We start from the raw sequence: 14,208 nt of genomic DNA, 5'->3' as shown, positions 1-14,208 counted from the left end.
TGTGTTCCCATCGACTATGAGCACAGTGTTTCATGATGGCCATTTTATATACATTTGCTGCTAGAGTATTCCTTTCTAAACAAAGATAGCTCTCCCTCCTATAGTCTAATCCAAGGAATCTTGCAATCTTATAATTTATATAGCAGGCAAAGGAATCCCTTCACCTTCTTTTCTGCATTTTATCAAGATTTTAGGCAAGCATACATGTGGGCCCATTGTGTTTTTCGAGCCACTGAAGTTGGGATTTGAGCCACAGCTGACCATGTGGGATTTTGGCTCCTTTAACCACGAGGCTATGGGGCTGACCCAGTTGATAGTTTCAACAATTGAACTTTGGTTCACAACATATGCTGGATACTTGTGTAGTATTCCTACACAGTAAAGTTTCCTTCCTACCTTTATACAGTACCTAAAGTAAGATGGGTAAAATAGGTTAACATAGGACTATGGGGTTGTCAGGAAAGGCTTGACACATTTTTGCATAGAAAAATGTAGAAAAATATGTCATGACTTGCCCAACAACCTAATATAAGGTAACGTAATATACAAGGTAGAACAGAAAGCATCGCTAAGGAGTCACAATATAGAGTGGGCAGCATAAAGGAGAACATGATGTTAAGTTGGAAGGGTGTTACAGAAAAAGTGGAAGCTTGTGAGAGATCTTGAAGGGACTGTTTTTGGAGGAAGAGCCTGTTCCAGCTAGGTAGACTAATAATGAAGACATAGGTTCAAGAGAGCAGGTGGTTAGTTGGTTTCAAATAGTGGTAAATACCTTTGCTTGCTGTGAGTCTTGATAAATCTGGTGTGGTATGTAAGTAGAAGCTGCCCTTTGGAAGATTCTGGACATGTGGTTAATTTATCCTTGCTGGTACACTGTTACATTTTTCAAATGCCTGTTCTTAGAATTCCTCTAAGAAGTCTTTCTCCAGGCACTCAAGCAGAACTGCTGGCTCCTCCTATTTGCCCCTCTTCAAGGTCTAGTGGAGTGAAGTGTGGCAGTGTGCTGAATGGGGATTGTAGAAGATGGTTCCCTGGGTTAAAACCTTGGCTCTTCTACTTACTAGCTTATGTGACCTGGGGAAGTCACTTAACCCTCCTGTGACTCAGTTTCTTTATCTATAAAATGGGAATGATAAATATGTTCTTGTGGCTATTGTGAGTTATAATTGGTTAATTTATATTTTAAATGCTTGGGAAAACAGACATTACTGAGGTTTTCGCTATAGGGTGCGTGCGCTCGCCAGACAGACAGAGACATAGAGACAGAAAGCGAGAAATCACCCCCCAGGGGGGATGGTTACGCCGCAATCCCTTCTCCTCCATTCTCCTCTCGGGATCTTGGGCACGCACGCACACGCGCCCGGCGTGAGCTTTAAGTCACCGGGTTCGAGACGCAAACTGCGGTCGACTATGTGGGAGTCCAGCGACATAGCCATTACGCTAACTGCTGGTTCCCCAGAATTTGATTTTTGATATAATTAAATTACACGTCTTGGGACCAGCAAATGGCATAATGGTTATGTAGCAGGACTTCCATGTAGTCGACTGTGGTTCGATTCCCGGACCCAGCAGCTTAAAGCTCACTGAGCACATGTTCGTGTGTGCCCAAAGTCCCGAGAGGAGAATGGAGAAGAAGGAATTGCGGGGTGGCCATTCCCCCCCGGGGGGGGGGGGTGATTTCTTGCTTTCTATGTCTCTGTTTTCTCTGGCGAGCACATGTGCCCTATAGCACAGATCTCTTAAGAAAAAAAAGTTACGTGTCTCATACTCCTGCTGCATTAGGATACAATCCTGATATCCCCTTCCCTTTGGAGGGAAGGCTATTCCATGTTCTTGTCTTTGTATTCCTTGATGTGTACCGTCTGCTTTCCATGTGGTATTGTGAAGGTCACTGCTACGTGTGTGCCTGGCATTGATTCTGTGAGGCATATTGCTTCCTTAAAGCTAATCCCAGAGAAACTGGACTTCAGGAAGAACTGCTTTCTACCAATGGACCGACTGGTTGTACTTGTTCTGATACAAATATAACTCACTTCCATAGCTAACAAAGTAAAAGTAATTCTATTAACACTCCTAAAATAACAGGTAGCCCTCAGCTCTTGAGTCTGTGTGCTAGAAAAGTTATAATTAAATATTTATTAGGTGTTTTGTATTTCTTTAATGAAATGAAGTTTTACTGTTTCATTAGCATCAGCTAATCATGGGTGCTAAGGTTAACTCTGTAATATAAAAACATTTTCGACTAATGAAAGCCCAGTGTAATTCCTTCTAAGTTACAATGTGATTATATGTGAAGATACTCTGTGCTTAACTGGCAGGTTGGGCAGATGAGGAGGGTGATGAGGAGGACGTGGGGTGTGTGGTGCTGTATCATCTTCAGGTTTACTCGCTCACCAGTAAATGAATGTTAGTTCTGTACTTTCATTTTAATATGTGACTGTGGTGTCTCCAACTGGTGTCTTTTTTTTTTTTTAATTAGTTTTTAGACTCTAATATTTGGATAGCTACAGGGAGAAAAAGACAACCTTGTGCAAACGATTGGGTGGTCGGAAAAGTCATGATGTATTTTAACATAGAAAAACAGAGGAAAAATACGTCACAACTTTTCCAACCACCCACTAGATCCCCTGCTTGGCATTGTTAATACAACTGATCTTTTTATATTTGAGAGAAAAAAAAATGACTCTACTGTTAATTCAGTGTGCTACTTTCAATTTCAACAATAAATTAATTTGGTTTTAAAATCAAGATCTGTTTATTATGATGCAAACCAACTTTAAAAAGTTTTAGGAGCAGAACTTTTGTTATGTGCACCTCATCCTGGTTTAGAAACTTTAGAAAGGGAATAGAGTATTTCATGTGATTTTACATCAGATGTTGGCTTGTCCAGTTCAGAATTGCATACTTAGTAAAGAGCCAAGATTAAAAGCGTGAGCTGGATTCCTCATTTTAAAGATTGGTCAATACTACGGCCAGAAAATATTGTAAGTTCTTTTTCTTGTTGCTTTTGACCTCATCGTTACTTTCTCATTGGGAAAATGAGAGTAAACAGATGAAATACCCAGAAATCAGAACATACTTGAAGTTGAAAATTTGGCGTATTTTCAAACTTTCCCATTATTCTTTGAATTATCATCTGAAGTTGTTTAGAAACCTATTTTCTCGTCTAATCCACCTTCTCAGTATGCTTCCACAAGGACTGGGAAGGGAACATTCATGCATTTTTGATTCCACAGTGAAATAGATACCCATTTTTTTTTTTTTTTTTGAGAGATTTTCACTGTAGGGCGCGTGCGCTCGCCAGACAGACAGAGAGAGACATAGAGACAGAAAGTGAGAAATCACCCCCTGGGGGGATGGTCACGCTGCAATCCCTTCTCCTCCATTCTCCTCTCAGGATCTTGGGCACGCACGCACACGCGCCCGGCGTGGGTCGTAAGCCACCGTGTCCAGGACACGAACCGCGGTCGACTACGTGGGAGTCCAGCGACATAGCCATTACGCTAACTGCTGGTACCCTAGATACCCATTTTTTAGACAGAAGTACTGAATAATAATACTTTCATGACTTGATTGCTTTGTAATGTACCAAGAGAACATTTGAAACTGCTATCAATAGATTGTTTTCTTGGGCATTTTCCAAGATTATCTAAAGAAAGATTGCTATCTTTCTTTCTTTCTTCTTTTTTTTTTTTAGCGGTTTTTGCTATAGGGTGTGTGCACTCGCCAGAAAGACACAGACAGAGAGATAGAAAGTGAGAAGTCACCCCGCAGGGAGTTTGGCCTCACCGAAATCCCTTCTCCTCTAGGGATCTTGGGCACTTATGCACACTCACCCAGCATGAGCTTAAGCCACTGGGTCCGGGACTCGAACCACAGTTGACTACATGGGAGTCCAGCGACATAGCCATTACACTAACTGCTGGTCCCCTCATTGCTAGCTTCATGAGGGAAATCTTACCTTTTCTCTGGTATGTTCAATATGGAGATAATCAGCATGTTTTGACTGAATTATGTGTCAGAGAGTACTTTTAAGTGCTTTACCTATATTAAGTAATTGGGTACGACTGCTCACAATAACCCTGGCAGGTGGGTTCTGTTCCACCTAACAGATGAGGTGCTCAGGTACAGAGAGGTTAGGGTTTAGTAGAAGCAGAATTCTAACCTAGTAATCTGCTTGCAGAGCTCATCCTCAGTTACTTGGCTGTGTAGACCGGGAAGCGTGAAAGTGGGCCTCAGTGTCCTTGGGGATTGAGAGTTACTGTAGGATGGTCACAGTGGTCTGTGTGAAAGGAGCAAGCAGAACATTTCTCAGTCAAGGTGCAAAGCCATGAGAAGTAAGAACATTCTGGAAAGAAATTGGAGTCTGCATCAGCCTAGGACAGAGCTTCCAAGCAGATCAACTGGGTTTGAGGGAAGCTCAGAAGAACACTTGATTAAAGTGAGCAAGGGAGACAAGGAAGTATATTCATCGCAGGGTTTCTCAGCATCTTAATATACCCCTAAACTTTGCTGTCAGAGTTATACCTGCAGCTTCAAGCTCAGTAGAATAGAAGTCCTTTATATTATAAAAATAAGGGATATTGGGCCCTCCAGTGGTGTGTTATTTGGGATAGCTGGATCCCATGTGGCTGACTGTGCAGTTTGAGCCTGGACCTGGAAGCTTAAGGGATATGCAAGGTGTGTGTGGGTCTCTGCCCAGAGTCCCAAGAGAAGGGTACAGGAGAGGGTCTTGTGGTGTGGCTGTCCCCCCAAGAAAGCACTTTCTCCTCTCACTTTCTCTCTCACTGTTTTTCTACAGTGAGTGCTTGTACCCTATAGCAAATTGGGAAAAAAAAATAAAGGCAGGGGGAATATTAAGTGGAATGATATTCCTGAGTCTCTGGGGGATTACCCATATACAGCATGGCCTAAAATTTCCTAGGAGTCAGTTTTCTCTGTGTCTTTTCATAGCATTATTTTATACAGATATTATGATTTCTCTGCCCTTAGCCAGAGCTGTGCACTGTCAGATAAATGAACACTTCCAGTGGCACTCTTCTCCCTGGAAGGCCAGTCAGCCTCCTCACCTTTATGAGCTAGCCTGAGTGATGATAGCCAATGCCATTTATTGAGTTGGCAAGTATGTACCAGGCACGTACCTCATTTAATCTTCGTGCCCTGTGAGATAAGTATTAATTCTCTGTTGTATAGATAAGAAAAATGAGTCTCAGGAAGGATGAGTGATTGTCCAAGGCCTCCCAGCTAATTGGTGAAGTCTAGTTCTGACAAGGCCCTTGTTTTTCTCATTGACTAATAATTTACTCAGGAGGTTCTCTTCATCCTTCTTCCTGAAAGCCTAATACAGTACCCCTCTCTTGAATTGAAAGTGCCTTTCCAGTGGACTGTGCAGTAGAGAGTTTTACCTCCCTTGAGGGAAGAGCTGTTATCTGCCAGTAGCAACTGATTTCTAGAACATGACTTTTTTTTTTTTTTTTTAACTGGTTTAAATTTTTTTTCTTCAATGTATGCTTAAAAGGGGAAAAAAAAAAAAAAACAGCCAGCAGGTGGTGTGGTGGTTAAGATACCCAACTTGCACATGGTCAACTCCAGCTCGAGCCCGAGACTTGGTGTCTTGCTTTCTAAATTTCTGTTTCTCTCCCTTATCTGTCTCTGTCTCTGGTATGTGCATGTATCCTACAGTAAGTTTAAGAAATAATAAATAAAAGTAAATACATAAACTTAAAGTTTTTTTTTTTTTTTAATGTAAAAAGACTCTCTGAGGCTGGAGGCTAACGGTCATCAGAATTGTCCTTGATGAGTATGTTGGTGGGTGCTTGCATCCCAGTGCTACAGTATGACCAACATACTGGAAATTTATTCACTCTTAGCATTGACTTTGATAGGTGCTTGGGTTTGGGGTTTCATGAATGTTGTGGCTGCAAGTTCTGGGGTCTTGTCAATGCACAGAGCCTCAAGTGTCAAAGAAAAAATGATTGACACTTGTTAAAATGGTAAAGACTTTATTCACAACTAGCATGACAGGTTTCAATACTGTCACAATAGGTGAATGATACCAGGCTCAATTCCAAGTACAAGAACAACTGGGGACATATAGGCAAGGTTGGTGGGAATTAGTGCGTAGAAGATGACTGAGAGGAGACTGCAAGTGTGGAGGGATTCTTGCTGAAGTCAGGCCAAGGGCTTACACGTGGAAGTTAGGAGATGAGAAATTTGAAGATATCCAGGGTGGGGGATTCTCTCTGAACTGACTTAGCAGCATCTTTGCTAAAACTTGACTGTGCTGTCCCAGCCCAGTGCAGGTCTAGTTGAGAAGAGGGCTCAGAGGATTCTGACTGAAGTCTGGTCCACGGAAGAGTCTTTGTCAGTTCTTATTGCTTGAATTAAGTGTAAGCGTTTAAAAATTGGACTTGAACCATGTGAGGATAATCATGTGAATGACATTCCCCCCCCTTTTTTTTTTTAAGAATTATTTTATTAAACTTTATTTCCTTTCTTTTTTCTTTCCTTCCTTCCTTGCCAGAGAGGAACAGAGTAAGAGAAAAAGTGAGAAAGCAAGCTGCCAGGTCCAGGATTCAAACTGTAGTCAGCCATGTGGGAGTCCAGTGCCTTTAACCACCATGCCACCTGCCGGCCCAACATTCCCTTTTTAAAAATACATGCCCATTTATAGTGAGTGACTGGAAATTTTTTGATAATGGTTTTAGCAAATGGAAACATACTGTTAAATGTAAATTCCAGATAAATCTTTTTTCTTTTATTTCTTTTTGTTTTTGTTTGGTGCAGGTATCTGTAGCAGTTACATGATGATCTGAGTTGCTCTGAGATGGGATATTTGAAGTTTCTTAGTTTGCTGCACTATGAAGTTTATTTTTATTAAGAAACTTAAACAGTGCTTATTAAATTCCAGGCACTATTATAAACCTTTTACAAACATAGCTCATTGAATCCTCAGTACAATCATATGAAGTGGTTATGCCATTGTTATTTCTTTTTTACATATGAGGAAACAAAAGCCCAAAGGACTTTATTAAGTTGCCCAAAGTCACATAGCAAGCAAGTGGTGGGGTTTGCTTTCAGCCTGGGCCCCTGACTCCAGAGTCAGCATTCTGCATTCTTAATCACTCTGTTAGGTTGCATCCCAGGCAGTTGCCTCCCAGGGATTTTTTCCTTATTATTCTAGGCTTTTCTATTTTCTGCCCCCAAATAAGAATTCTTTTGTTTAGTTAGACTCTAGGCCTTGTTTAGACTGAAGCCAAGATTGGAGAGTATGTTTAGCCCAAATGTTCTAAAAATGACAAAGTTATTTATAAACAACTTTTAGGTCATCTTGTACCTTCTAGATCAAAATCAGTAGTTTTTTGGTAAAACACATTCTGTACCTTTGCCGATATCATTGGTGACCCTTTTTAATCAAAAGTTGGGATATTTTCCCCTCACTAATCACTTCAATGGCATATCTCCTTTAAAAAAATAATAATATTTACAGAGAATGAGTGGGAATTTCTTAATAAAGGCCTTGGTAGATTAGCTTTCACATATTACATATCTGGCACCAAAAACCCTTCTATAAGGGGCAAATCCCATTTGAGTAGAGCAGATCCAGGTTCTAAAACATTTATTGAGTAGGCTCTATAAATTTTGCTTAAATTGATTGAGCTGGTATTTTACAAGCTCCTCACTTGGGCCAGCTACTGACATGGTCATTACAGTGTTGGATGCTACATGGCCCACTGCATGGTTTGCATCTCAGACCTGATGGCTTGATGCTGGGCATATGTGCCTACATGCCCAAAATCCCTAAAGGAGAAATGGAAGAGAAGGGATTGGGGCGTGTGCATTCCCCATCGCCGGGGACAGAGGGGAATGGTACTTTTTTTTCTTTCTCTGTCTCTCTGCAGCAAGTGCACATGCTGCCTTGCAAAATTTTAAAAGAAAAATGCTCCTCATCAATACAGTGGCAAAATAAAATATATATAATACACATGGAAATGCCAGTAGTCTGTGGTAGCTCCCATTATGATCTTTTTCCTTTTAATTGCAGATCTGTCTATGGCAGTACAGAAGTTTTCCCAGTCACTACAAGATTTCCAGTTCGAATGTATTGGTGATGCTGAAACAGATGATGAAATTAGTATTGGTGAGTACTACTGTTCTTTAGTATCCTAAGTAATAATTTTGAAATTTCTACATTAGATATTTATCTCATTGAAATCAAAGAGACCCACATACCCACAAGTTAGACATTTAAAATATGCCAATGCTGATGAAACCGTAAGGGTGACTTCTAGAAAAGCATATTATAAATAATTGTTCAACTGAAACTCACTTTTTTTTCTGTAAGCAAATTACTTAATTATTTTGTAATTTGGTTCAGTCCTCTGAGAGAAAATATGGTTAAGTGTTTGTCCCTTCCTCAAAAAATTTATTGAAACAAATATGTATTGGGCACATGCTATTTAATAGTTCAGATACTAATTAAAGAATGATCTTTCTGGGCTAGCAGGTGGTGGGGTGGTTAAGATACTGGATCCAACATGGCCAACTCAGCGATTTGAGTCCTGGACCCAGCAGCCTGAAAAACATGCTAGGTATGCATGTATGCATACATGCCCAAAATCCCAAGAGAAGACTGGAGGAGAATCCCCTGGGAGGGGTGATTTCTCACTTTCTCTGTCTCTCACATGCCCTATGGCAAAAAACAAACAAACAAAACAAAAAAAAGAAAGGTACTTTCTTTTTTCTTGATACTGATGGTTTTTGAAGAATTATTTTAGTTATTTAATTTTACTTTTTTTTTTTTTTTAACTTTGGCCAGAGAAAGAGAGAAAGGGAAATTGACAAAGCAAGTCACCTGATTTGGAACCCAAACCACAGGTGGCCATGTGGGAGTCCGGCACCTCAGCCACCATGCCACTTGCTGCCTCTCTCTTTAAGAACTTGAGCATTGTTTTTATGAAGGAGATACTTCATTCTTGCTGCCCTAAACCAGTGTTCTTTCAGCATGCAAGACATTACTGAGAATCAGGACACTTGAAACCCTAGTTGAACTGCTACAATAATTTAGCAATCCAACGTTGGGAAAGCATTCCTATTTCTGAACAGATGATTTCAGTTCTCGTAAGATGCAGAGCTTAGGGACTAGTTGGTGGTGTGGACTGCTAGATCATACATGACTAACTGTGAGGTTGAAGTCCTGGACCTAGCGGCTTGAAAAAACATGATGGATGCTTGTGCATGCATGCCCAGAATACCAAGAGGAGAAAGGATTTCAGTGTTACCTACCTACCATCCCACAGTCTGTGTCTCTCTTTCTGGTGAGTGCACGTACCCTGTAGCAAATTAAAAACAAAACAAATTAAGAGGTTGGCTTATGTGATCTTACGTATTTTCTTTAATAAAATGTATGATTTAGTCTTTCTCCTTTGGAGAGAGGATTATGGAAAGAGGTTCTTTTTTGTTTGTTTTTATAAGTACAGGACTTTACATTTTCTTTGATCCATGAGAGAAAGAAAAGGATATGAGCATCCATAACAGGATGGGATCCCTATCTCTCCAGCCTTCCAGTCAGTCAGGATCTATTGGCCACCTGTGCCCAGTGTGTTTCAGACTGACTTAAGATCTGAACTCAAGACTGGCCGTGTGGCTTCCAGCACTGCAGATCAATGTGCTATCACCTGCATTATCACGCATGCTACTTTAGCTTTTAATGACTATCCTGTGCAGCCTTCTAGGTAGATGTTAGGTAATTTCCCCAGGTGTGGTAAACTTGGTATCTTAAGAGTGGTCTGTTAGACTCTGCACTTTGTCTTCATGAACATCGATGTGTGGTTCTCACAGATAGATTTGGAAGGTATGAAAAGATCAGTAGATGAAAGATTTTTATAGATAAAGGCAAATATTAAATTCCAAAGCTTGATGGTTTTGAGAATTAGATCATAGGCTGGAGATCAGAAGGTCAATTTTATACAAAGGATGTAGCTTGCTAATTTTAGGTCAGGAAATACTTAACCCCTTTGTACTGAAAATGTGATTTAAATATTAATGCTTTGTTAGGAAAACATAGATTACACACAATTCATACACAGAAATAATTTCTGGAAGAACTATTGTAAATTATAGCCATATTCCCATATTCTAATCAGCTAACATTCTTTTATCCTTATCCGAGCCCCCAAATATACTGTGAATAGTTGAAAATAAATTTATTATAGAAAGTAAAGAAATAGAAAACTTTGAAGATTCATTCCTAACATGGGGAATTAAGGCTATTCCATCCTGTTACACCTGTGAATTGAGAACTATATTCCTGAGACTAATGGGTATGGCTGGCATGGATGGCATATGAGGGTTAATTATCCTTATTGACAATGTTTAGCTTCAAATCTGCATGGGAAGGTACACAGTTTCAGCTTTCTTTACGTTACTTTGTTGGAACCCCAGTATCAGCTGCTTCTTCATTCTTCTGATGTAGTGGGAAGAAAGAGCAGCTGTGACTTAGTGTTGAGTAATACCATGACTTGAGATTTAATGATGTAACAGTGAAATATGATGACTTAGAACAGAAGCTCATCATGGGACCAGCAGGCCGCGTAATGGTTACATTGCTGGACTCCCACATAGTCAACTGCAGTTCGAGTCCTGGACCCGGCAGCTTAAAACTCACATCAGGTGCATGTGTGTGCCCAAAACCCTGAGAGGAGACTAAAGGTAAAGGGATTGCAGCGCAGGTGAGTGCTTGCATCCCATAGCAAAAACCTCTCTTAAGGAAAGAAAAAGAAAAGGGTTTTGTAATTGAGCCTTGTTAAAGACATTCTTTCTGTGTGTAAAGTATGGTGGTGGGACTGGATGGAAGGGCAATAGCAGGATGAGTAAGAAATCTGCTCTCAATTTCTCTACAGTAGAAGAAGATGAAAACCAGATTTTGAGCAAAAGTGAGAAGGTGGTGGTACTGTATCAGTATGATTACCTGATTCATGGGTGCTGTTCTAGGAGTTGGTTAGATGTGTAGATCTAGGTCTGGCCTAAAAATCTGCCACTCTTCAGCCATCCCTTTCTGTACTGCCACCGGTCCCCCAAATGCCTCCCCTCACTCCCTGCCACCTTGGCTTGTGCTTGCTGTAATTTTTTTGTTTTGTTTTCTGCCAGTGAGACATTGCTGGCTTAGAAAGAAGCAAAATGGGATTAGTTGTTTGGGACCCAGTGGGGAATTCCTGTTAGTCAACTGCAGTTCGAGTCCTGGACCCGGCAGCTTAAAACTCACATCAGGTGCATGTGTGTGCCCAAAACCCTGAGAGGAGACTAAAGGTAAAGGGATTGCAGCGCAGGTGAGTGCTTGCATCCCATAGCAAAAACCTCTCTTAAGGAAAGAAAAAGAAAAGGGTTTTGTAATTGAGCCTTGTTAAAGACATTCTTTCTGTGTGTAAAGTATGGTGGTGGGACTGGATGGAAGGGCAATAGCAGGATGAGTAAGAAATCTGCTCTCAATTTCTCTACAGTAGAAGAAGATGAAAACCAGATTTTGAGCAAAAGTGAGAAGGTGGTGGTACTGTATCAGTATGATTACCTGATTCATGGGTGCTGTTCTAGGAGTTGGTTAGATGTGTAGATCTAGGTCTGGCCTAAAAATCTGCCACTCTTCAGCCATCCCTTTCTGTACTGCCACCGGTCCCCCAAATGCCTCCCCTCACTCCCTGCCACCTTGGCTTGTGCTTGCTGTAATTTTTTTGTTTTGTTTTCTGCCAGTGAGACATTGCTGGCTTAGAAAGAAGCAAAATGGGATTAGTTGTTTGGGACCCAGTGGGGAATTCCTGTGGCCCAGAGAGTGGATCAGCTGTTTCCAGGACTGAGGCCCCTTGCAGGAGAGCATCCTGTTGTCTCATTTTAGCTCCTCCATTTCCATCCTCTTTCCAGCAAGAGGCCATTGCTCCTCCTAGAGCTGAAGACAAATGAGCTGCAGGTGAGCTTTTGCATGCTCCTTTCATCTGCTCACAGCAATGCTGTATGAGTGGGAAGCGGCCTGTTGAATCCACCCAACCTGACTTCCCATCACAGCTCTGCCTGCCCACTTGTTACATTGCTTTGGTTTTTTGAACTGATTAAAGACTTTGCCTTAAGAGAACAATGCTGGATACTTGAAGCTTGGAGAGGGGGGAGTGATTATAAACTTGTCTATAATTGATGCTCCTCTCAAACAATGTATTTATAGAAATAGACTAGATACAAAATTTCATTCTAATTACACAGTAATATGTATGTAAATGCAAATACATGATACGTGCTACATCAGTCCTGGAACATATCCATGCATGAGAATTGATAATGTTTCAACGTGAATCATATGCCCAGTCTTAAAGCATTACTATGAGGAAATAAAAGGCTATCTACATAGAAAATAAAATCCTATTCTTTGAAAACACTGTTTATAGTGGGTCACTTCAAACAGCTTAGAAGTTCAAAGATATAAGTATGAATCTGCCTATGAAACAGGTTGTTTTAGTAGGTTAATTAAATACTTTGGAGTGTAGGATAATCAAAGGTTGTAAATCTAAGTGTAACATTTCAGAATTTATATCCATATTTAGAGTGTGCAAGTTACTCTATTCTTATATACAATTTTTATAATTTGAAATCATTTCTTAATCCCAGTTTTAAAAGAAGTCTAAAGTGAAAAAACAGTGCAGATTATTTCAGTCAGCTGAACTAGTGCCAGTAAAAATATTGGTCATTAGTAGGAGACCAAGTTTATTCATTCTAATGAATCTTGGATACCATTGGAAAGTCCACTTGCAGTTGTGCATAAACAACTTGGTTAGTTGCGGTGTGTGATGGCGTAGAGTTGCTTTTAGGAAAGTCTAAGACAATTTGAGCTTTGCACTGAAGAGATTAAACATTTACCAAGAAGGAGAGTCCGTTTGCTAGTAAATATTTTAGGCGGGGACTTCTTTCCTTTAGACACAGTAATTTTCTGTTTAGAAAAAAGTGTGTGTGGTGCAAACAGGCAACACACTACACCAAGGTTATATCTCCAAACTCTTAAGTAGAGAAAAGAGACAATAAATTAGGTCATTGAGATCAAAATATACTTGTAACAATCATGTAGTTAATTCTAACATAACTAGTGTTTTCCTTTTTTTGTGTTTACTCTTTTCAAGACAGATACGCAAACATAGCAACAAGGATTTGTTAGTGTTTAATAGTTACCCAGCATGAAGAATATGTTGCATTTTAAAAAGTAAACTTCTATGTGAAAATATATGTACAAATTTTATGTATACAGAATGATGGATGGCCAGCCCACACCTGTAACAAGTTTGGTATGCAGTGATGGCTGGGATGCTTTCTGTGTTTTAATTCTTTCCTGGGAAGTTACAGGACGTGAGTTTAGAAGAGTGAAAGTTCAGATCACAGAGCTTTATTGTGTCTTCCGGAGTGAACAGTGCTTTTGTTTGGGTGCAAATATTGGTTGATTGCTTACTTCTCTGAAGTTTGGTGTACATCAGTGTGATACAGTGGTAAAGGGATTCAATGTAGAGTCACTTTGGTCTGTGAATAAAAGCCGAGAGTCACAGCTCTGTTGATGTTAAGTAGAAGAACATTTTCAAGGGATTGGTTGCAAAATCTCCTTCAGTTCACTTCTAAGAGGAATCACTAATGGAGAAAAATGTGTATACATCCTTTGCTAAATAAGTCCACTCATTCTGAGGATGCCTGTGTTAGGCCAAATGGAAAGGTAATATTCTATCTTGTTTTTCCAAGTGGTAAATAAGAATATACTCTAGAGTGGGAAGAATGAGAAACCATTTGCTTTGAGCATTTTACAGGGATTCCTATACAACGTTAGAAACACCTTGACAGAGAGTAACCTGTGTTTCAGGTTAAAAATAACTGGTATATTTATAAACCCAGGAATGTACTAAAAACACAGCATAAATTTAATTAAAAAAGAACTTTTTCTTCAGGTTAAGCTAATGGAATGAAATAACTGAACTATTAAATCATTAAGTGCTTCTTTAAAGGCTTTCTTCAGGGGAACCAGCAGTTAGTGTAATGGCTATGTCGCTGGACTCCCACGTAGTCGACCGCGGTTTGCGTCCTGGACCTGGTGGCTTAAAACTCAACGCCGGTCGCATGTGCGTGCGTGCCCAAAATCCCGAGAGGAGAATGGAGGAGAAGGGATGCGGAGTGACCATCCCCTCTGGGGGGGGG

General features: G+C 40.3%; 1 protein-coding gene across 1 annotated transcript in view; it reads left to right on the top strand.

Moving 5' to 3' along the window:
* Positions 1-14,208, top strand: part of ARHGAP42 (Rho GTPase activating protein 42) — a gene marked incomplete at its 5' end in the record, with an annotated part of 308,666 nt that overhangs the window by 66,375 nt on the left and 228,083 nt on the right. The window contains 1 exon segment of the mRNA XM_006150099.3: positions 8,045-8,140. Coding sequence (XP_006150161.1) covers positions 8,045-8,140 — 96 coding nt within the window.

This window comes from Tupaia chinensis, unplaced genomic scaffold, assembly GCF_000334495.1.
Source record: "Tupaia chinensis unplaced genomic scaffold, TupChi_1.0 Scaffold000276_2, whole genome shotgun sequence".
Taxonomy (NCBI): domain Eukaryota; kingdom Metazoa; phylum Chordata; class Mammalia; order Scandentia; family Tupaiidae; genus Tupaia; species Tupaia belangeri.
This window is presented reverse-complemented; position numbering and strand designations above follow the sequence as displayed.